General features: G+C 37.6%; 1 protein-coding gene across 1 annotated transcript in view; it reads right to left on the bottom strand.

The window, feature by feature from the left end:
- The window catches only part of KMO (kynurenine 3-monooxygenase), a 40,102-nt gene extending 18,457 nt beyond the window's left edge, over positions 1-21,645 (bottom strand). The window contains exons 1-5 of the mRNA XM_069484550.1: positions 21,430-21,645; positions 10,186-10,255; positions 9,730-9,827; positions 8,460-8,549; positions 4,808-4,856 (exon numbers count right to left, since the gene is read on the bottom strand). Of these exons, the coding sequence (XP_069340651.1) occupies positions 4,808-4,856; positions 8,460-8,549; positions 9,730-9,827; positions 10,186-10,255; positions 21,430-21,483 (361 nt within the window). The 5' untranslated portion in view covers positions 21,484-21,645. The remainder of the gene's footprint in view (positions 1-4,807; positions 4,857-8,459; positions 8,550-9,729; positions 9,828-10,185; positions 10,256-21,429) is intronic.
- Positions 21,646-23,686: the final 2,041 nt, after the last annotated feature.

Below are 23,686 nucleotides of genomic sequence, written 5' to 3' on the forward strand. Positions count from 1 at the left end.
ACTCAGCAAATGGTATGCGTTAACTATGTACAACTTTTTGTATGTCAAAAACATAAATAAAAAAGAATTTTGACTTTGAAAAAAACATTAAGGAAAATAAGCCAGGGGTTCCAAGTTCTACTTCAATATTCCTGTCCGTACTTATCTCCCCTCTTCATTTCCGGTTTCGTCTTACTCTGTTCTGTTTGAGTTTGATTTCGGGTTTGAAGATTTTAACCTTCTTGAATGTAAGATTGGAAATTTTAGAATATTAAAATCTGAGAGACCTTAAGCCGAAGAAACGTATCTATGTATAAGAAATATTTTGGCAAATAACTTTCGAGAAATCAAAGTTTTGGCTGGTATGCTAAGGTTATCTTTTAGAAACACAAAATGTGTTTGTGAAATAAACTATTTTTAGAAATTATTTTTATTTTTTACATAACATATAGTATTACATCCCAAAGAATTTTCCACAGAATATTATTAGTCCTGGTGAATACTCCCTAAAAAAAACTGTTTCGTGGTCAAAGATAGTAGAGAAATGCTGAATACCATGTCCTGGGCTGGGCTGTCCTGGTATCCAGCCACATGTGGCTGTTGAGTGCTTGGAAAGTGGCCAGTCTGAACTGAGATGTGTTGTATGCACTGGATCTTGGCTAATTAGGACAAAAATACATATATAAAAAGAATGACAATGTCTCATGAATAACTTTCTTATATTGATTACACATTGAAAAGATATTTTGGATCTATTAGGTGACAATACCTTATTAAAATTAATTTCACTTGTATCTTTTTAGTTTTTTTAAACATAGTTACTATCAAGTTGAAAATTATACACATGTCTGGCATTTGTGGACACATGTTGGGACAGTGCTGCTTTGGAAGGTCTGCAACACACACCAGTATAATAAAAGCCCTGAGAAGTACTGCAAGGAAAAAAAAAAAAGACTTCGAACTTCTTGATGCAGGATTTGGCAAACTTATTTGGCCACGTATACTTTTGTCTGTTTTATTATTTTACTTAACATAATTATTAACATCTCACAGAATAGTGATTGAACCATGAAACAATCCTACATGAAATGCTGATACAGGGAAATGATTCAGTGGTGATGTTTTCAAAGGAGAGATTGTTTTATTAGGGAAGAATGAGCACTTATAACTGGTTGGATACGTGGAATGAGTAGCTGACACATTGGATGCCTTGTAAAGAAATAAAGAACCTTATGTGCCAAACAAATTTTAGCAGTCAGGAGGCTCAGCATTCATTTTATTGACGTGCTGATGGCATTTATGAAATCGCATGCTGTGCAGCACATTTTTAATGAAAAACAATCAGGGGAACTTCCGATGTGTGTGCCAAGATTGTACCTTTCCCACGTTTTAGCTCCTTAGTATCAGTAGATGTTTTATATACAATATTGGAGGCAGAAACTGTAATAGTTAAAAGTATGCACTTTGGTCCCCACACGCTGTGTGCTTCCCTGAGCTGTGGGACTTGCACCCGGGACTCGGCTCATAAATACATAAAAAATAAAATAAAATAAAAAAATAAAAATATGCACTTTGGAATAAATAGACTCAAATTCAAACCCAGATTCTACACTACTTATTGTGACCCAAGCTCTCTAAGCCTCCATTTCACCATCTGTAAAACTGAGATAAAAATAATTCCCACCTCACACAGTCATTGGGAGGGTTATGTAAATCAATGCATATAAAACACTTAACAGTGCCTGGCCTCTCAATGAATGTTTGCTATTACTTTTATCTTCATAAATTTAGAGGACGCTAAAAGAAGGTTGTCTTAGGTCTGCTGTACCATGTTTTTAAAAAGCTATTTGGTCATTCATTTGCTTTCTTTAGGATCAACATGAATTGATCTTAAAGATCAATTCTTTAATTGGGCCCAGGTATTATGGTTCATGCCTGTAATCCCAGCACTTTGGGAGGCCAAGGCAGGAGGATGGCTCAAGGCTAGGAGTTTGAGATCAGCCTGAGCAACATAGCAAGACCCTCAACTCTACAAAAAAAATTTAAAAATTTTTTTAAAAAGATTAGCATGAATATATCTAGCAAACCACTCCAACTTTACCCATCTAACCATCCAAAAGACAGTCTTATAAATATAACCCAAGAAATGGATTAAGAATACTGAATTCTTGAACTTCCCCATTGCACTCCTCCTCAGTTCAATTCTATTCCTTTCCATTCCACTCAACAGACACATTGCAAACTCACTCTGTGAGAAGACTGTAGATAAACAAAGATTTTTTTTTAATTTCAGAATATTACAGGGATACAAACGTTTATGTTATACATATATTGCCTTTGTACCACCCAAGTTAGAGCTATAAGCATGCCCATCACCCAGACGGTGCGTGCCACACCCAGTAGGTGTGAATATAACCATCCCCTCCTCCCCCTTCCCACCTGCCCAACACCCGATGAATGTTACTTCCATATGTGCACATAAGTGTTGATCAATTAGTTCCAATTTGATGGTGAGTATATGTGGTGCTTGCTTTTCCATTCTTATGATAATTTACTTAGGAGAATGGGCTCCAGCTCCATCCAGGACAATGCAAGAAGTGTTATTTCACCATTGTTTTTTGTGGCTGAGTAGTACTCCATGGTATACATATACCGCGTTTTATTAATCCGCTCATATATTGATGGGCACTTGGGTTGTTCGTATATCTTTGCAATTGTGAATTGTGCTGCTATAAACATTCGGGTGAAGATGTCTTTATTATAGAATGTCTTTTTTTCCTTTGGGTAAATGTCCAGTAGTGGGATTGCTGGATTAAATGGTAGTTTTACTTTTAGTTCTTTGAGATACCTCCATATTTACTTTCCATAGAGTTATATTAGTTTGCAGTCTCACCAGCAGTGTAGGAGTGTTCCTATCTCTCCGCACCCACACCAATATTTGTTGTTTTGGGACTTTTTGATAGAAGCAATTCTCACTGGAGTTAAGTGATATCTCATTGTGCTTTTTATTTGCATTTCCCTGATGATTAAAGATGTTGAGCATTTTTTCAATTTTTTTTGGCCATTAGTCTATCTTCTTTTGAAAAGTTTCTGTTCATGTCCTTTGCCCACTTTTCAATGGCGTTGTTTGATTTTTTTTCTTGCTGATTTTCCTGAGTTCTGTATAGATTCCAGTTATCAGCCCTTTATCAGATGTGTAGCATGCAAATATTTTCTCCCTTTCTGTAGGTTGTCTATTCACTATAATGATAGTTTCCTTGGCTGTGCAGAAGCTTTTTAAGTTGATCAGGTCCCATTTATTTATTTTTGTTGATGCTGTGATTGCTTTTGGGGTCTTCCTCATAAATTCTTTTCTTCTCGTGTACCATACAAAGCATAGAATTATTTTTTCTAGATCTGTGAAAAATTATGTTGGTATTTTAATAGGGATTGCATTGAATCTGTAGATCACTTTGCGTAGTATAGACATTTTAACAATGTTGATTCTGCCAACTCACGAGCATGGTATGGTTTTCCATCTGTTTATATCCTCTGCTATTTCCTTCCTTAGTGTTTCATAGTTCTCCCTGTAGAGGTCTTTCACCTCCTTAGTTAAATATATTCCTAGGTATTTTATTTTCTTTGTTGCTATTGTGAAAGGTATTGATTGAGTCTTTGATTTGGTTCTCAGTTTGACTGTTGTTGGCGTATAGAAATGCTACTGATTTGCGTACATTGATTTTGTAACCTGAGACTTTGCTGAACTTATTTATCAATTCTGGAAGTCTCCTGTCAGAATCTTTGGGGTTTTCTAGATAACAAGATCATACTGTCAGCAAAGAATGATAGTTTGACCTCTTCTGCTCCCATTTAGATGCCCTTGATTTCCTTCTCTTGTCTGATTGCTCTGGCTAGGACTTCCAGCACTATGTTGAATAGAAGGGGTGATAGAGGGCAACCTTGTCTGGTTCCATTTCTAAGCAGAAATGCTTTCAATTTTTCCCCGTTCAAAGATAAATCATGTGGAAACTCTGTTCTCCAAAGATCAGAGGCTGCTGAACCACATCAAGAGGGTCTGATGTAAAACATAGCAGAAATATTTAGGTGGCATGTTTTGCTAGGAATGAATATGTTTAGTATACATGCTGAAGAGGAAAAGGTACTACAGACTAGGCTTAAATTTAGGAAGGGATCCATTGATTGATCACCAATCTACAAATCTAATTTGCAACCCAGTGACTTTTCCATTAGTGGGCAGGCTTTTTTAGGTACTCAAATTAGAAAATTCAGGGTTATATTTTAAATTTTCCTCTCTCTCAACTTCGTATACCTCCTATTTGGTCTCCTGCAGATTTCATGAATCTATTCCCTCCCCTCTAACCACATTGCTATAGCTTTATTCTAAGGCCTCATTTTTCTGCCCAGGATTATATCCATGCTCTGAAGATTATATCCCCTTATCAGTCTTCACACTACTGCTTTTCATCCTTCTGAAAGGCAAATTTTATCATGTCACTTTGCAAATTGTTTGAGTTTATCTGTTGTTCCACTAGACTGTGAGTTCTTCATTAGAGAGTAAGCATTCACTCATTCCAGTGCCTAGGAGACAACAGGAATTCAGTACATGTTAAATTAATGATTTTAATTTAGATAACTGATAAGATGAAACAGATACACTGGAGGCTGTATTACTACTACTTTTTAAGAAGGACTTTGTAAGGCACACAGTCTTGTTCTTCATTAACCCATAAAAGGGAATAGTGAACAAATCCCAATAAATCATGTGACAATATCAGTCTCATACTCTTTACTCAAAATGGCAACTGGTGAATAAAAGCTTTGGACTTACCAGTCAACAGAACCTTGTTTAGATTTTCTCTGCTTATAGAAAGAATATACTGCAAGAAAAATAGAATAGACACTGTTTGTTTCTGGAGAATGGATGAATATAATTCTAAGTTATTCACTCAGCAGTAGAAATATTTATTATTTAGCAGAGAGTTGCAAGCTTAGTTTTATAACCATCTAGCTAAGGTGGCCTTTTTAAACAAATTAACTGCCCTGTGAGTTGTATTTAACTCTTGCTAGTTTTGAGCCTGGGGCCTCATGAAGCATATGCGACTCATACATTTTTTTACCTTGGGAGCTGTATGAACTATTTTTCAAGTTGCATATAACTCACACACAGAAAACAATAAAAAATAACAAATTAGAAAGGATCATTTTGTTTTCAAAGTTTTCATTCTATTTTTATAATAAAACACTGTGGCCCCAAGGAAAAAAAAATTTTTTTCTAGGGTGGCAGTCAATGTGTTAAAATAAGTACTTTAACCAAATATATGTAATACAATGTCCAAGTGTACATTTAGGTTTTTTCAAAGATTGATCATTTAAAAACCAAATCTTTCTCTTGTAGTGAAAATATTTTCATTTTTAAGAAAAAAATCCTAAATGTCTTATTTTCATCTTTAGTCTCTAAATTTAGCTGTTAGAAAAACTTCAGTAATGATAGAATCTCTATAATAAAAGTACTATTTCCCAAAGTGACTACTTTGAAGGCCTTCGTTTCAATTACAAGGCGTGTGTGCTTGTGTGTGTTAGTTGGTTGTAGAGGGAGCTGGGGGTTGGTAATAGTAGGACCATCCCTCACTAGGACGCGTGTTGGTTGTTGCTGGCTTTATAGGACAATTCCGCAAAGCTGACCGTCCCATGAGGCAAGGCAGACACAGTGCTTAGGGCTTACAATATTATTAGGAGTCCATGAAAATGTTTTAATTTTAATTTATTTTAAAATCAGAAGGAAAAAAGTAAGTATAATAATAATGAATATATAATAATAAATCCAGCCTGGATTATAATCATCCTTATACCAATGTATTCATAAAATCTAATTTTTGATATTTATTATTTTATAGGAAAAGAAGTCCACAGAGGCAAAAGTGTCTACCTAGGGCCCACAAAAGTCATAATACAGGCTCTCAATTCAAGTGAATCTATTTTTTTTTTAAATGTAAAGCATATAATTTTCCAAATTATGGGACATCAGCAATGTTTTTTTTTTTTTGAGACACTGTCTCCCGCTGTTGCCCAGGGTGGAGTGCAGTGGTGTCATCATAGCTCACTGCAACCTCAAATTAAACTAAACTAAAATAAAATGAACTAAAATAAAATCTTAAGTCCCACAGCTGACTGAATGGACCCCCTCTTGGCCAATGGGATCCCAGAAAAACCTTAAAGTTGAGGTGCCGGCCATGAGGAGAAGGGAGGTCAGACACACCTGTAAGGCAAAGGTTAAACCATACCTGCAAGACATCAATTTATTTAACAGATCACAGAGTCTTGGTATATGTCCAGTGGCTTGTCTCTGATTAAAAGACTTCCTTATTTAACTTAGTATTCCAAACCTTTAGACAAAGGTTCATTTTTGTTTTCTTTTTTTGGACAGAGTCTCACTCTGTCAACCTGGGTAGAGTGAAGTGGCATTATCACAGCTCACTGCAACCTCAAACTCCTGGGCTCAAGCGATCCTCCTGCCTCAGCCTCCCAGAGTGCTAGGATTACAGGCATGAGCCACCACGCTCAGCCAAAACTTCATTTCTTTAACCAATTGCAAATCAAAGAATCTTTAAACCCATCTGTAACCTATAAGCCCCTGCCTCAAGATGTCCAGCCTTGCTGAGCCAAACTGATATACACGTTCCACATATTGATTTATGATTTTACATGCAATTTCTGTCTCCCTAAAATGTATAAAACCAAACTGTAACCCTACCACGGCGGGACCACTTGCTCAAGGCTTCTTGAGAGTGGCTCTCCAGGCTGTGATCATGCATATTTTGCTCACAATAAACCTCTTTAAATTATTGTACATAGTTTTGGTTCTTTTCTGTTGACAAGCTAAATCTATACTTGGTGTAAAAATAACTTGGTCATACCATGGTGGCAATGACTGTGGAGGAACTTCCTGTCTTTGTGTAAATTAAGATGGGCCATGACCTCTTCATTCTCTGCCTCATAGACCTGTTTTCTTGTGTTCTATGTCATTAATAGACTGCATTTCAACAGAAACCAAACTTGTTATTCAAAGCGTGTTAGGAAACATTCAAATTATGAAGACTCATTTACGTGGGGAAAATATTCTTTCCATATCAGTTATCAGGCTTGGTTCATGCTTACATCATCCATGAACTCACCGACACGTCAGTCAGTCCTATGGGAACACAAGGATGTCCCTGTCTGGTCTATGCCATACCTTTGGACAGTGTCTTATCATAACCAAAAGTTTGAGTCATTCCCACAAGTAAAACTTCCCTAATAATTTATTATAAAAGGTTGATCATATGAAGAATAAATAAGAAGAATAAACAAGAGCTAAAAGTGGCTCCTACAACCAAAAAGATAATAATAGCAAAACCTGAAAGAGGTTAGAAAATCTCCTGTGGAGGTTTATAAGATGACAGTTGTAAGTGCTATTTCAAATACTTTAGGACAAAGGTTTACTTTCTCTGTCTCCAATACCTTCAAATGAGAATATTTCCTAGTAAGGATGTGCCCTTTATTTTGAGCATAGAAGGTTAGGATTAAGAACTGGGAAACTCTGATATGTTCTGTACAGTAGAGAATATTTTAACAGTTCCCAGGGCAATTTAGGAGGGAGACAGGAGGATCCAGCAAGATAGGAAGAGTCTGGACACCAAATCCAGAACAAATATCTGAAGGAGAGAGACCAGAAAAGGTGGTCAGGAAGGATTTTGGAGGTCAAATTTTGCAGGTCAGGGATTTCTGAATTATTTGCAAGCCCATGTGCAATGTGGTCTCTCCATGACCTGTAGGTCTTCAGCAGACTCCTGTGTCTTTTGAGCGAGTGTTGTTTCTAGAAATTGGTGAAGAGGATGAATTTCATATCTGGACTGTTGTAGTCCACAGCCAATACCAGGTGAGAGGGAGTGGAGTACTGAGAGGAAGAGGAGGCCAAGCGAAGGTGGGCTACTCGGGGATTTGCTGAGATCCTGGGGATATGGGGACAGCTTTGTGCCTCCACAGGCTGTGGAATTGAGCAGTTCTAAGCAATTTTATGTAATTCTTAAAGGGCAAGGAGGCTCCATGTTCAACTGAGATATAAAAGTAATGATGGAAAAACTTAAGTTTGAGGGGCCACTGTAAATTTAGCATTAACTCAGTTCTTAAGAGTTGAGAAATACCAAGAATGATGGGGGAGGGACCATTTCCTCCCTCTTGAAATTTATCATAGGTCCCCAGATGGGAACTCCCAACAATGCTTTACCTACCCCCCTCCTTTCTTACACACACACACACACACACACACACGCACAGAGTGATGGGGGTGAAGAACCCAATTTTGGTCTCAGATCCAAGTCACTCTCCTCATTTCACTTTTCTGAAATTTAACTATATCTTACTCCTTGGTCTTTTGAGACTTTATTGACTTGAGCTCTTGATAGATACCCCTGCATGACCAATGATCTCTGGGCTAAGCCTACCTGAGACCTTGTCCCATAGGGAATGGAAGACATTTTTCCTGAAAGAGAGTGAATCATTCTGGCTTTCATGGGAATACCCTGGGACACAATCTGAAATGAAACCAGAAATATTGATTTCAATGACTATACCATGACATTGTGCAGATAAGATAGATATTGATTTTAAAATGTGATTTTCCCCCCAAAATTTAAAAATAATAATAATAAAAAAACCCACAGAAGCCCAGCTTGGTAGAAACTTATTCAATGAAAATGATGTTTCTGAAACTTTTTTTTTTTTTTTTTTTGAGACAGAGTCTCTCTCTGTTGCCCAGGCTAGAGTGAGTGCCATGGCGTCAGCCTAGCTCACAGCAACCTCAAACTCCTGAGCTCAAGGGATCCTCCTGTCTCAGCCTCCCGAGTAGCTGGGACTACAGGCATGCACCACCATGCCCGGCTAATTTTTTTCTATATATATTTTTAGCTGTCCATATAATTTCTTTCTATTTTTAGTAGAGATGGGGTCTCGCTCTTGCTCAGGCTGGTCTCGAACTCCTGAGCTCAAACGATCCGCCCACCTCGGCCTCCCAGAGTGCTAGGATTACAGGCGTGAGCCACCGCGCCCGGCCTGAAACTTTTTTTTTTTTTTTACCTTAGATCTTAGCATTGACTGAAAGTTAAAGGATCTAAATCAAGTATCACAGATTGAGGAAAGTGATCCATTATTGGAGAGATTAGGTGATTTTTCTCATGATGACAAAAGGGACATCACAAAGAGTGAAACTCAGATCTCCTAAAACCAGTGCAAATTGTTTTCCCACACATGGCTGCTGCTGTTTGGAAGAAAATTGTGGGAATGCAAATGGCACTTATATTTACTTATATTATCAGCTCAAGGACACATTGACCCTGAAAGTAGTATCAAGAAGAATACATATATCACTTCAGTTTACATTTCCAAGCTTCATGATACACAGTGAGAAGTTCTACAATGTTAAGTCAACATGAAGAAAATCTACTATAGGTGGCGATCTGCCACCCTGTTGAGAGCCCAGCGTCAGAAGCAATTATCAGGTGGGTTACAGTGCAGTGTCCCCCTATCAGGTGTCTCAAGTGTCAAATGTTCTCCCTCTTGCCAAATTTACAATTTTGAAAACCTTTGCAGAATGAGTTTACATGCAGAGGTTCTTGGCATTAAAAGGCACTTTGAACCAAGATGAAATCAAGTGCACGCACTTGTTGAAAACCATCAGGCATTATCTTCTGGAAGGAAAATGCATTAATAAGATACCTGATCTTCCAGGCCAACAGCTTTCAAGGCTTGCCGTCCTCTGTGCGAAAGGGCCAAGTTAATGCTTCTTCCACGTGTAAATTTAGCCACTCGAATATCTAGGACATGGGAGCAGACTCCGTGTTACACACACCTTAAATCCTAGTATAAGGTGAGTATATTATTGCACCTGCATTCAGAACCAAATTGAAAGACCTTCTTAACTCCTCTAAAGAAAACACTAATAGCAAATTTGTATTAGTAATAAATTAAATTTAGATAGTTGAGATTTTTAAAACAATTTAACAATTATTTTTATTTTTTTATTTTATTTTTTTTTCAGCTCATTATGGGGGTACAAAAGTTCAGGTTATAAACAAATTCTCTTATTAAAAAATTTGTTTAAATTCAGAAAATCTAAAGAGGAAAATGTCAAAGAATCAGAACCATATTTCACAATTTTCACTCTTGGCTTACCTTCCCTGGCTTCATATACATCAACTTCGAAATTCCTCTTTGCAAGGAAGCATGCATTTAGTGATCCAACCTAGGAATCAAAACAATTTTTTTGTCATGTCTTTATCTGACTCCACAAGTATAGGGAATTTTTAGTGATGAAATGAAACACCATGTGCAGCTATTATTTACTAGCCATGTTTATCATGTTGATTTTCTCAGTTACTACCGGAAAGTACCAGCTGCAAAAATAGTAAGATTTGTTTTCTATTGGATGGTCTGCCTTTTTCCTATTGACTTTTTGAGTTACTCATAGATTCTAAGTACAGAGTCCTTGTCATTTTTAAATGCTACAAATATCTCCTTTGATTCTATCCCTTGCTTTTTAAATACTATATTTTGAGGATGAGGAGCTCTTTATTTTAGTATAGCCATATTTATCAATCTTTTATTTTATTGTAAATGCAATTACAATTGATATTCTACTTTTAATACAATTACAAATGTTTAAGAAATTTTCCCCTATTTTGCGATCATGAAGAATTTTTTTTATGTCTTCTGTCTCAAAGCTTTTGGTAGCTCTATATAGGCTACAGGAGTTTACTTACTGCCTTATCACTAGCAACTTGAATTTGGTAAGGTCGTCTATATTCAATTATCACACTTGAATTTTCAACAGCAGTCAATACTGTTAACTAGACCTTCTTGAAACACTAACCTTCTCTCATTTTCTGGTTTTCTTCACTGGTCATTGGTCATTCCTTCTTTCTCCCTTTCACTTTTGCAAAGATAGACAACCAAATGTTGGAGTTTTTCAAACTAGTCTAGTCTGTCATCCTAGTCTGTCTTCTACATCCATGACAATGCAAAAATTTATATCTCCTATCCAGATCTCTGTTTTGAGCTCAGGAATGCAAATATTTAATCGATGTAGCTTCTTGTGTGTCTCAAAGCACCTCAAAATCAACAGATTGAATTGAAACTCGAGATCCTTGCCGCCATCTCATCAGTTCTCTCCACGTATGGCCTGTGGCAGTGCATGAAGTGTCATCCATCAGCTGCTCAAACTAGGAACCTGGTAGTCACCCTGGCCCCTCTCTCGCCCTCATACTCCACTCGTATCTAGTCACAGTTCTGCCAATTCTGCCGTATAATGTTTTTCCACCTACCCATCTCATTTCCGCCATTTTGCTCCTAGTTATCAGAATTATTATGCTTGGCTAATGTCAAGTTTTCTGTCTCTTCCACTAGTATTAACCTGGCCTCTTGCTAATTTATGCTCCACGAGCACCCACTTGGGATAATGATGTCACAGGTCATTTGAACTAACACCTCTGCTCAGAGGAAAAGAAAACACAGAGATGAATGTGGCATTTAGAGTCACTCCTAGGGGCATCTACTGAAGGCAGGAGAGGCTGAGGACTTCAGAACTTCTGATAGACTCATGGCTCTACAAGGACAAACTTTGGAATTTTGGAGACCTGCCCTTACCCCCTGCTCAGGAGGACAGGTTCTGATAAACCCCCAGGCTTTGGGTCAGAATTCTAAACAGGTATACCTTAGAAGTATGACAAACTGGAAAAAGAAACCAATGGTCCAAGGGACCAAAGCCTGTCTGAGAATCATCTCTAGTCCAGATTGGATTACGTTCATCAGACTGCTGGTAACCACAGCCACCCAACAGAAGCAAACACAGGCATGTGGGTGGGTGGAAGGACAAAGCAATGAAAGAGTTGACAATATTCACTTAATTGATGGACCATAATGACCAAGCCAGACAGGATAGAGGAGGTCCCAGAAGGAAACTCAGACGGTGTGGAAATAACAGGATTAAATCTAATCCTCAGTTCAGTAACATAGGAAGTGTTAGAGAGGATGAGGGCTAATGGGATCTCATGCATGGCTTGTAATTATCTTGTTAAGTCAAACATTCACATATCTGACAAACCAGCAATGCCTCTTCATGGTATAGACCTAAAATAAACTTTCACTGTATGTATACCTGGTGGCATGTGCCAGAATGTTCAGAGAAGCACTTTTCATAACTAAAATAGACAAACAAAAACACTAGGCACAGCCTACATAGCCATCACAGAGGAATAGACAAATAAATTATGGTATATTCACATAATGAAATACAATAATATGAATATATTAGCAATACTATAAAGGAAAAAACTAAACCCCAGATGATTTCATATTGCATGATACTCTTATAAAAACAACCAAAACAAAACCACGGATATATGTACACAATTTTTGAAATACATATTCATGATTTATGTGCATACATAATAGATATATAAATAATATATATGATAAAACTACATATAAAAAGGCAAGGGAATGATAAACAAGATTTAGGAAATGCTTCCAGTGGGTGGGGGAGAACCACACAGGTTGATGGAAATCACTGGCAATGTATTAACTCTCAAGTGGTTGGTTCACGGTTGCTCACTGTTATTATTATTTTTTTAATTTTTTTAATTTTTATTTTTTTGAGACAGGCTCTCACTCTATTCCCTGGGCCAGAGTGCAGTGGCATCATCATAGCTCACTGCAACCTCAAACTCCTGGGCTCAAGCGATTCTCCCACCTTAGCCTTTCAAGTAGGTGGAATTATAGGCACCTGCCACTACGTACTCAGGCTAATTTTTCTATTTTTTGCAGAGATGGGGTCTTGCTATATTGCCCAGGTTGGTCACAATCTCCCGACCTCAAGTGATCCTCCTGCCTTGGCCTCCCAAAGTTGCTCACTATTGTTACTAACACAACAAAGCAAAAGTGTAAATAAAAGTGTCTTCCTCAAGACCAGTCACAATAGTGTGTTATGAAACAAAGATTATGATAATTCCAATTCTGTGTAACTGAGGCTTAAATAAATCTAAAAGAAAAAAAATATTGGTTATGTAAGTTCAGCTGAAAGGGTTAGTAAGTGGCTAATAACATAGATTTTAGACTCTAACTTTAATTTCCCCTCTCACTTTCTGTAAAAGTGTTTAAGTGGGGATAACTGCCATTGCCATCTTTAGTTGTTACGCTGCCACAAAAGACTAAGACATAAAGATATGAGTAGAACGGAAAATATGGTATGTGAGCCATTCATCTAAGCCCACCACAAACTCTCTGATAAGGCACAGCTGGGTTCCTGAGCACAGACAGAGAGGAACCGGGAAGAGAAGAACAGAAATTAAGCAGGGTTAGACACCTGGGAGAAATAAAGAACAGACTTCATGATGCCAGTTCTTGGGATTAAGCCTTGAAAGAGATGGGACCGTTCCCATTAAGGACACAGACATTTATGAAAAGTTTCATGGACTTCTGGTGTTTTGATACACCAGAAGTCCACAATAGTAAGCTGCTTTGGTCACAAAACAACTTGCAAATTAAAAGTTTTATTAACAAATTATCTAGGCTATTTGTTTTTAGAAGAGCTCTGAGAAGATTCCTTGATTACATAATTATGGACTTATTACCCAATTTATCATTCTCCCAGTTCTCCACTTCCTATTTCTGTCTCTTCATACTTCCCTCTTTACAGGTCACATGGTTTGACCACATTCTGGTTGACTTACCATTTAAAAAACATTATTTGAAAATGTCTTTTATATAAATGTTGAGATATGCTTCTCATGTGTTCAGCTGTTGTGGGTTTCTGTTGGCTCCCAGGTGACCCCTCCAGCAGTGATTGTGCAAGTGTCCAATGACTGTGAGAAAACCATAAATGCTGACCCCATTAGGAAGGGGGATCAGGATTACAAAAGTTTCACTCATTTTATGCCTCTTTATGTAGTATGTTTGAAATCAAGCTGATAATGTAACGTTAAACTTGTGTCAACTATTTTTTATTTAATGAAGCATATAAAACTCTTCCTCGGAATCATAGATATTGCTGAGTTTGTTGTCTAGTAGGCTTTTTGAAAGGTTGTTTATATTTCTTGAAATCTGTACTTAGTCGTGGAACTATAGTTTAGTCTCTCAGGAATTTGTCTTTGGACGTACCAATGTTATAAGAAGAATCAGATCATTAATTCTACTTACAATGTAATAAGCACGTAAACATGTCTTCACACTTTGTCAGTAGCTATTATGTTTGTTAGAATTGCATATGTTATGCCAAATATTGCTCTATTATTTAATTTTTACCCTGAACTCTCTTATCTGTGTCATCTGGAATTGGTCTCTACAGCCAAGCAGTGTTCTTGCTTTTCCCTCCTGTGATGATGATAAGGTCAATGTCCTACATTCCATAGGGGCTCTTAGGAAAACTTATGATTTTTTCTCTAGCCTAAATCCTTCTCTTGAACTTCATCTCTGATTACTGAACCTGTCTAACTGTGCCTTATGGGCATCTTCATCTCAACACACCTAAAATTCAATTTATTCCCGTCCCTCAATCTTTTCCTTCTCCTGCATTCTGTATTCCATATCTGGAGAATAGCAACTCCACTCACTAATTCTCCCAACCAGGATAGCTTAGTTAATATTTAACATCTCTCTCTACCTATGAATAGGCAACCAGTTCTATGAATTTTTCCTCTTGAATCAATAGATCTCCTTCTACCCACGCCCCTACCGTCCCTACATAGGGCCCTCATTACCTTTCACCTGGACTTCTGCAAAAGTTTCTAATAACCCTCTTTCCCCAGTCTTTATTCAAGCCATACTCTGCACTAGAGCTAGTTATCTTCTAAATCAGAAATTGAATGATTTATTTTCATCTTAATGTCATTTATTGGCTCTTCACGTCTTCAGGATAGAGCTCCAAATTTTCAATACAACATAATAGATTCTTACATGTGATCCCAATCTCTCTCTGCCACTCATTTTTTTGCTATTCTCATGCACTATCTGTAACAGGCACACCAAATTAACTGCATAGTTCCTGAACATGCCCCACTGGCGCTTGGGCCTTATTCCCAGGGAAGGATGGAGTAAAGATAACAGGGGAATGAGAAAGCAGACAGAAAGGAGAGAGAAGAAAGTCTGAAGAGAGTTGGGGAAAGAATTTTAACAGCATAGAGTGTGTGGGGGGGGATGTCTGCTCAGTCTTCCTTTATTTTTAGAATAGCCGCAAAGCATGAAAGAGATTCAAAGTGCACGGGGCAAGATCATTTTTAGAAGATTTTGCTGTGAGTTTTGAATATACTCCAGATTTAGTGTTTAACTGCTTTTTACTTCTCTTTGGTGAAAGGACAATTATTTCTCTGAATATAATGCTATGCTGATGTTGACTTTAAGGGAGAGGTAGCTGCTGCTCCTTTCTCCATATTTTTAAGACTACAGACGTATATATTTTCAAATTGTCTTCCAGAGGGAAAAAACCCACCAATTTAGGTTACTATCAACAGTGTATGAGACTGCCCTTTTTTCTCTGAGTGGACAGATAGAGGAATAGATGGATGAATGGACGAATGGACGAATGTGAACAGATGGACAAATAATCTGAGAGTATTTTGTGGGAGGATGGACCGAAGGAAAAACACACTGTTTGCAGACAGTGAACAAAGTTGTATGAGTTCTCTGCATGGAGGTGACAGTGGGATTTATGAGGCACTTTAAGAGCTCATCAGGGTGGCAAAAAATTACGTCAAAATTATTGGTCAGGGCTGTTAGGGAAATACAGATACATAGCAAGTGAAGAAAAATCAAAATATTTTACCCCAAAATACAGAAGTAGCCCTGCAAAGCTGTCTTTTGTGGGGGAAATTTGCACATGGGGAGAACCTGCACTGATGTAGCCCAGTCTTCCCCAGCCCTGACCTAGGAAAGACGAACTGAGAGTCTGACACCTTTAAAGGTCTGAAAGAAACATTTACCATCTATTCTCTCTGAGGGCGGCTACCTGTGGGAGTTCATTTACATAACAAAACCACCTTTGCTAGCCAGACCTCCTCTTCTTTCCCTCCCATAGCCTGTTTTGTCATGATTCAAGCCCCCATTCTTTTTGTAACCTCAAGTTAGTTTATAAGCTTCTGTACCTCATTAGGGGTTGGGTAATCATTCTGCGATGCTCCCCGTGTACAGGTTAATAGAATTTGTATGCCTTTTATCCCATTAGTTTGCCCTTTGTGAGTTGATTTCTCAGCAAACCTTCAGAGGGCAAAAGGGAAGTTTTCCCCTGGCTCCTCCACAAGGCAGCTGAAAGACAACTCGTTCGATGAGAGGAACTGAAGCATTGAGGAAGAGGAATGGAACACGTCCCTCGACAGGGAGCAAATTCAGAATGACTTCTACAGCCACAAAGCAATTCATTCCACCTCTGTTTTTAGAAGGCCTCTAGATACGGGGCAATAATGAGGGTTTTGCATATTTCAGAAGGCTCAGAGCCTATGGAGTAGAAAACAAGAGTAGAGTCTATAGAGTTTTGTGTACTTTAATATTGATAACATGAGAATAATAATTTCATAGTGATTAAGTCTTTTTCATGTTATATATCTCATTGAGATTTGCAAAAATTAAAAAAGGACACACTTGAACTAAGTTATATATAGACCTGAACCCAAAAGTATAAGACATTTGATGGTTTCCATGTGCTCAGGATGTTTACTTTGGGGAAAATGAAAATTCTGGGTGGCATCTGACTTCTGCTTTTAGAAAGGAGTAGGTTGAGAACAAAGCTAAAGATCTGTGAGTTTCGTGCGAAAAAGAAAGAGTAGAATTTTAGAGTTAAAAGACTTAGCCCTAGTTGTAGCCCAAGAGGAAGAAACAGACCAATAGAGGAAGGTTTCCTGAGATTCCAGCTGGTTGCAGACTCCTCTGTGCCCAGTTTCCTTACTGAATCGTGGTGTTTCTAGCCACCACACGGAGTGAAGGGTAAGTGATGAGGTGGAATGACCCGTAGGAGACAGGGCAGGAACAACCATTTGGGCCCAATTTGGCACCCAGACCATTTTGAGCCTACGAATCCATGACAGAATCTAGTATCTATATCTGTGGGACGCAAACTCTCATGGAGTCAGGGTCAGGTTGCTTCAAAGGCAATTTCATCAACAGAGGCGACTAACTTGACATGAATACCCAGGGGGCAGGACACAATTGTCAACAATAAATCATAACTACGGAGAATTTTGCTGGGTCAAACAGGGAGAATGGATGACCCCAACACACTCTGTGGTGGGGTTGCTTTTCAGTAGGAGGGAAAGAAGAAATACTTCAATAGTACCCTAAAATACATTTGCAGAATATGTGCTAAAACAGTGGACACACTGCAACAGCAGAAGACAGCTAAGCCTGGAATGCTAAACAGTCCTTTTAGCCAAGGCTCTTGGCCTCAGCCATACAACGATGGCTCCCGTAGCTGTAGCTGTTACTGAAATGGTGCTTCGTGGCATCAGTCATTTGCATCGTACCCATAAACACTGCAAATAGCCATCAGAAGCAGTATTTCTGAATCCCGAGGGCCCTGAATTCGGACTTTGTTTAAGGACACTGTATAGGTTAGATGACCTTTTTTTTGTTGTTTATATCTCTTGCTTTGTGAAGAAAAAGAAACATATCACTCTAACATGAAGTAAGGTCGTTTGTGTCTCAGTTTTTTTGTAGGGCAGGTTTTTACTGAGCCGTCTGGTTAGAATTGGCAACCTATACCTATAGAACTCCTTCCAGCCTGAAAAGTAGAGATTGTTTTCCAAACCCTTTTGCAAGTTAGTCCTTGAAAGGACTACATTTCTTATGACACCCCTCTGATGAAAAACATTGTCAAATTTCTCGTAACTTCTCAAAGAGTGATTCTTCACTTTGTTCTGAAATCAAACTCATGCACAGAAAATATTTTAGTGTGTTTGACAGTATAAGCCACCAGGATAACCTTTATAAAAGGGACAGAAGCAAGACCCCAAGATCAGACAATCTTCAGATCTGTGAAGTGAAAATATTTCTATGAGGAGTAAACTATGCACAACAAAACTTTAGCAGAATGCGGCACGTGATAAAGCAAAGCCCTGTGGGCATTTGAAAAGGGAAAAGATCTTTACAGGTTGATCCTGGAATTATTTTCTGGAATTGGCAGAGGAAGGGGTGGGAGAGCTGTGATTTACACAAGGGGGAAAATGTCTAAGTCAATACAGTGGGTTTTCTGAATACTCAGATCAATGTTCTTGACATACCATTTTTAACATCTTTTCCTACTCTTTTCTTCAATATTTAAACTCTCCCCAGTTTATGATCATGGTTTAGTTTCATGCAACTTTAGTTTCTTAGTAAGAGCTCCCTTTACTGATCTGTTAATTCCTGCTGACCTCTTTGACTTGACATGTCTTCAAAGAAAGGAAATCAGTCTGATTTAGCCCAGGATCAAGTGATCACTAGAGCAGAGCAAGGACAAATTCTTAGGGTGACTTCTCACTAGGCAAGGGTGCTAGTCATGGTAAGCTACTACTGATTAAAATTGACGGAAGTCTTTGGACTTCTAGGAAAGGTTCTCAACTCTTAATTTGTCCCCTAGAGGCCAGGGGAGAGCTTTAACGTGTTAGACAATACAAAGTACAGGGTACAGCCGGTGGGGAGGAGGAGATGGGAAATGTCAAAAAAGACACAAGGAAGAAGAAAAAAATGCATCCTCTACATAATGAATCTAACCTTCCTGAATTGCTCTCTTGAATCAAAACTTTTTAAAAAATAATTTCCTGAATATTCAAACTTGCATGAGTTATGAAATTTCCTTCACTTTCATATCCTTAAGTTTTCTCATTCCTCTCATTCATTCATCTGTCAAATACATTATAATGTCAAGCATAATTCCAGCCACTGGAATACATCAGTAAATAAGAATTTATATTTGGGTTGGAGCAGATAAACAGCTAAAAAACAAAGCAAACAAACAAACAAAAAACCCCCCTACAAAGTGTATAATTTGACATACTGATAGGGAATATAAAAAACATAAAATGGGGAAGGGGTAAGGCCAGAAAGGAGGATAGGCTTAGTTCAATACGGGGATTTTGGTAAAGAGTTTGGATTTTATATTACTTGTAACAGGACATCATTGAAAGGAAAGGTGTTAAGCAGGGAATGATAATGATCAGATTCATGTTTTAAAAGGACTATTCCAGCTGCTGTGTGGAAAACAGATTGCAAGTGGATAGGAGTTGAAGCTGGGAAACTATTCAGGAGGCTGTTGTAGGAGTACAGATGAGCGATGATCACTTGGACTAGGATGATAGCAATGGCCATAAAATTTTGGATATACAGCTTACTGATGGAGGGAAAGAGGAAAAAAAATAAAATGGAATAAAATTTAAAAAAGAAATCAAATATGATGCCTAGGCATGGGACTGAGCACTAGGATGGTTAGAATTCTTTTGCAGAGGAATTTTAGGTGCTTTCTGATACATGTGTAGTAATTGATGTGTTCTATTTTCCAGTACATGTATGAAGCAATTACATGATGAAGAGTTTAAGTGTTATTTAGGGAGAAATCCATGGATAACACCCACATCTTTATGCCTTCCAAAAATGATACATCCAATCACATATTTGTCATCTCCCTCTTGGAATTCTCAGAGACATAAGAGACATCACTGCTGCCACCCTAGTCCAAGTCTTGGACTAACAGCCTGCTAACTCGTCTAGCTAGTCTTCTTACAATTTTCCTAGTCATTCTCCATGTAATAGTCCGAGGGACCACTTAAAATTACAGCTTACTTTGCTGCCTAAAATCCTGCAATAGCTTTTCATTGTACTTCAAATAAAATTCAATGTTCTTGCCTGGCTCTCTAAGATCCTACAAGATCTGGCTATGCCAGCCTCTCCAGCCTCATCAGCTACTCTTCTTTGGCCTCGCTTCATTCCTGCCTTTCTTTTTGCTCCTTGAACATGTGCAGCTCATTATTGCCCCAGGGTTTCTCTTCTTGCTGTTCCCTCTGCCTGAAATGCCCTTTCCTGAGATGAGATGGTCCCATGTCATCATTCAGGCGTCTGGTCATATATCCCCTCCTCAGAGAGGCTTTCCTTGCCCACACACTAAACAGGTATCCCCCAAGACACTCTCCAGCATTACTCTACTGGAATGTCTTTCATAGTCCTTATCCCTAACTGACATTATCTTATTTGTTTTCTTCTTCATTGTCTTTCTCTTCCCTGGAATGTTCACCCTTGTATCCCGACTACCTAAAACAATATTGGCGCCTAGCAAGTACTCAATAAAATTTTATGAAATACAGGAATTTTCATTTTGTGCAACATTTTGATAGGAAAGAATTCGATGCAAGCCCAGTATGCAGCAATGACAACATATATCTTATTCAGTGACCAATGTAGCATGTGATGGCATTCCTTAGCACTTTGAAACTTAGAAGCAGAAATGTTAAAGGAACTGTCTTAGCACTTTGGGGGAAAGACAATGAGGAAGGCAGAACAAAAGACAAAGTTAGCATATACTACATAAATACATGTGTGGCATAAAATATACCAATCTATGTGCAGCCTAGAACAGTGTTAGCCCCTCAATAAATTTTTGTTGAGTAACTGAATGAATGAATACCTGTGCCTTAAAAGCTTGCACGTGATTTGACCAAAGGTGAAAGTAAAACAACTGAACTTTAACTAATCGGGATACTTTCAGTCTAAAACAGGAATTATGCCGAAAGGGGGAGAATGCAGTTTACTTGAGGCAGACTCACATTGAACAGAACTAGCTTCGGCACCGTAACTATGGAAGCAGGGGAGCGGCCCCTCCTTACATCTTGCCAGGTGTGGGGCGAGTCCCACCACCTTTGTCTTACCTGGCCAGTGAGAGGTGAACGCCTCACTCTACTGCCTTAAGCGCTCTGTTGGAACAGCTAAATAAGTCAGGTGATCAAATAAATATTACTCCCAATTACTCATATAACTAGCAACATTCAACGATATAATCTTGACTCTTCATATTCCTTGACCCTTTTATTCTCATTAGACAGCATTCACTGAGTTCTTAAAGTGAGGCAAATGTTTTTATTAAAATGAATATTAAGCCTAATATCTGTTCTTAAAAGTATAGTCAATTTGGGGATAAAATCAAGTTCAAGTTGCTTTATTTTTGGCTTTCAAGAAACGCTAAACCAAAATAATGAGGAAAAACAGATACTGCTATATTTAATGGATATAAAATACCTTTCCTGGAAAAGAACCAATTAAAGCTAATACATATTTAAAAATAGGTGCATTTAAATATCAGAAACAATTTCACAAGAAAATTAACAATCTGTACAAGTGATGAACAATAATTAAGAATAATAATTAATATAATGCCACCAACAGTAATAATACATTCAAAAAGATTCTTACCAAGCCACCACCAATGACAGCTACTTTCTTCCTTTGAATGTCAGATGAGTCCATAACTGCCGAAGTATTTTTCACAACTGTTGCTTCTGCTACAGAGAGAACTATCTCTCCTACACACTGATTTCTCTCAGTTTTTATACTGCCCAAAGCCCACTGTATTTGAGAGCCAGCAGGAATGTTTGGTCAGGGCTAATTTCCCTTGATAGCAGTTAACCCATTAGTAGCCCAAAGTACAATCAGCTGGGCTTTAAGAAAAAAAAAAAAGGGAATTCATTACAATAACCAAATTTTGAAAAATACAACCAATTGAGGACATTCACTATTTTATGTGTAAGACAGGAATTTTTTAAGCAGTCTTACAGCTTTTCTTCTTCTTTTTCTACAACATGTATTCTTAGTTTCGTTTTCATTCATGATTAACCATGAATGAAACCTCCCCCATCTGAAGCATCTTCTTACAATCTTAGGGAGTAAGATGACATGACTCATAATTCACCTGTGGATTATTCTTGTTATTAAGACTAACTAGGAATTTCATCTAAAGGGTCCTTGTAGATTGTCTTTAACAGACTCTACCAGGGAAATTTTTTTGCAAGGTCTTTTAATACTCTCTTTAGCAAGATTTTGAATTGCGTAACTGACCATACTTCCTGTTTTATCTTGTTTGCAGCCTGGATACCAGAAAATTTAAAATCTACTTTGTATATTACAGTGAAGGGATGTGGTTAATACTATGCTTCTGCAAACTCACTCCTAGCTCCATATTACCTATTTACTTTTTTCTTTTTTTACCCCATTTGGGTTTGTGTGCATTATGTTTGAATTGCCATTTTTTTCTGGAACATAAAATAAGAACATAAATGAAGATGCTTCTTCATTTCCAGCGAGAGTACGAAGAATTCAGAACAGTTTTTCCCTGGTTGGGAATTAGTTAAACGTCATTCAATAGTGACCCCTTGTGGATAAGTATGGTTAAGCATTTTATTTATTTATTTTGAATAGGTGATATCACATGATATCAAATTCAAAAGACACAAAGGGGTACACAGTGAGTGAATAGAAATTCTTTTCCCACCCCTGACCCTTGGCCATCTATTTCTCCTGCCCGGGGACAACTGTTATAGTGTGTGGATTACCCTATTCTTCTACAGGCTTATTATGTCTTGTTCGTTCTTTCTTTCCATGTCTCTCTCTCTCTCTCTCTCTCTCTGTCCCTTCCTCTCTCATTATCTCTCTCTTCCTGCTTCCCTTCCCTCCTTTCTTTTTAAACATAAATGGAAGTACATTTTACACCCTTCCTCACACCCTTGCTCATACTCTATTTTTTCACTTTACAACATATAGCTCAAGAATTCTTCAATATCAATATATAGAGAATTGTATCATTTTTTGAAAGCTTTGAAAAATTGTGTACTGTAACACAAATGTACAGTATATTAACTCACTGTAAAGCAAGCACCCATGTAACTACCATTCAGGTCCAGAGACAGAACATCTCCAGACTCCCAGAAGTCTGTGTGTCCCTTGCTAATCACCTCTCCTTTACAGAGGTAACCACCATACTGGCTTTATTACTTCCTTGCTTTTATTTATGATGGTGCCACCATACATACATTCCTAAACTAGTTTAGTTTTTCCTTTTCTGCTATACATGAACTCATATTGGTTTTTTTCTTTATACTACTTGCTTCTTTTTCTAAATACTATTTCTTAAGTCCATCTGTGTTGCTGCATGTGGCTCTGATTCATTCATTTCATTCATTCGTTATTGTCATATATCATTTAATCCATTCTATTGTTGATGGACATTTGGGTGTTTTCAATTTTTCTTAATATCATGAATGATGTTGCTGTCACACAAATTCTTATATATACAATGTAGTACACATATGTATGAGTATCTCTAGGATTTATATGCTCCCAATGCATAATAGCTGCTGGGAATACAGGGAAAAAAAATGCTACTCCATTATAAATAGCATTTTATTTTTTGAGGGATATGAAGCAAAAATATCAAAATGATAGTACTTTCTAGAAAATGATAGTACCTGTTAGTAAATGTTTATTATTGTAGTTTTCTGTTAAACCAATGACAAAAATAACAATATTACAATAATAATAACAATATTATCTTCACATTAAACATTAAAAGTGTTGTTTACCTTTTGATGCTGGAGAGAGTAAACATATGAAATAGGTGGCTCATTGTTTTCTAAAACCATTGTTTTATCTTTTGATTCTGATTTTTTTCTTTTAT

Source organism: Eulemur rufifrons, chromosome 11, assembly GCF_041146395.1.
Source record: "Eulemur rufifrons isolate Redbay chromosome 11, OSU_ERuf_1, whole genome shotgun sequence".
Classification (NCBI taxonomy): domain Eukaryota; kingdom Metazoa; phylum Chordata; class Mammalia; order Primates; family Lemuridae; genus Eulemur; species Eulemur rufifrons.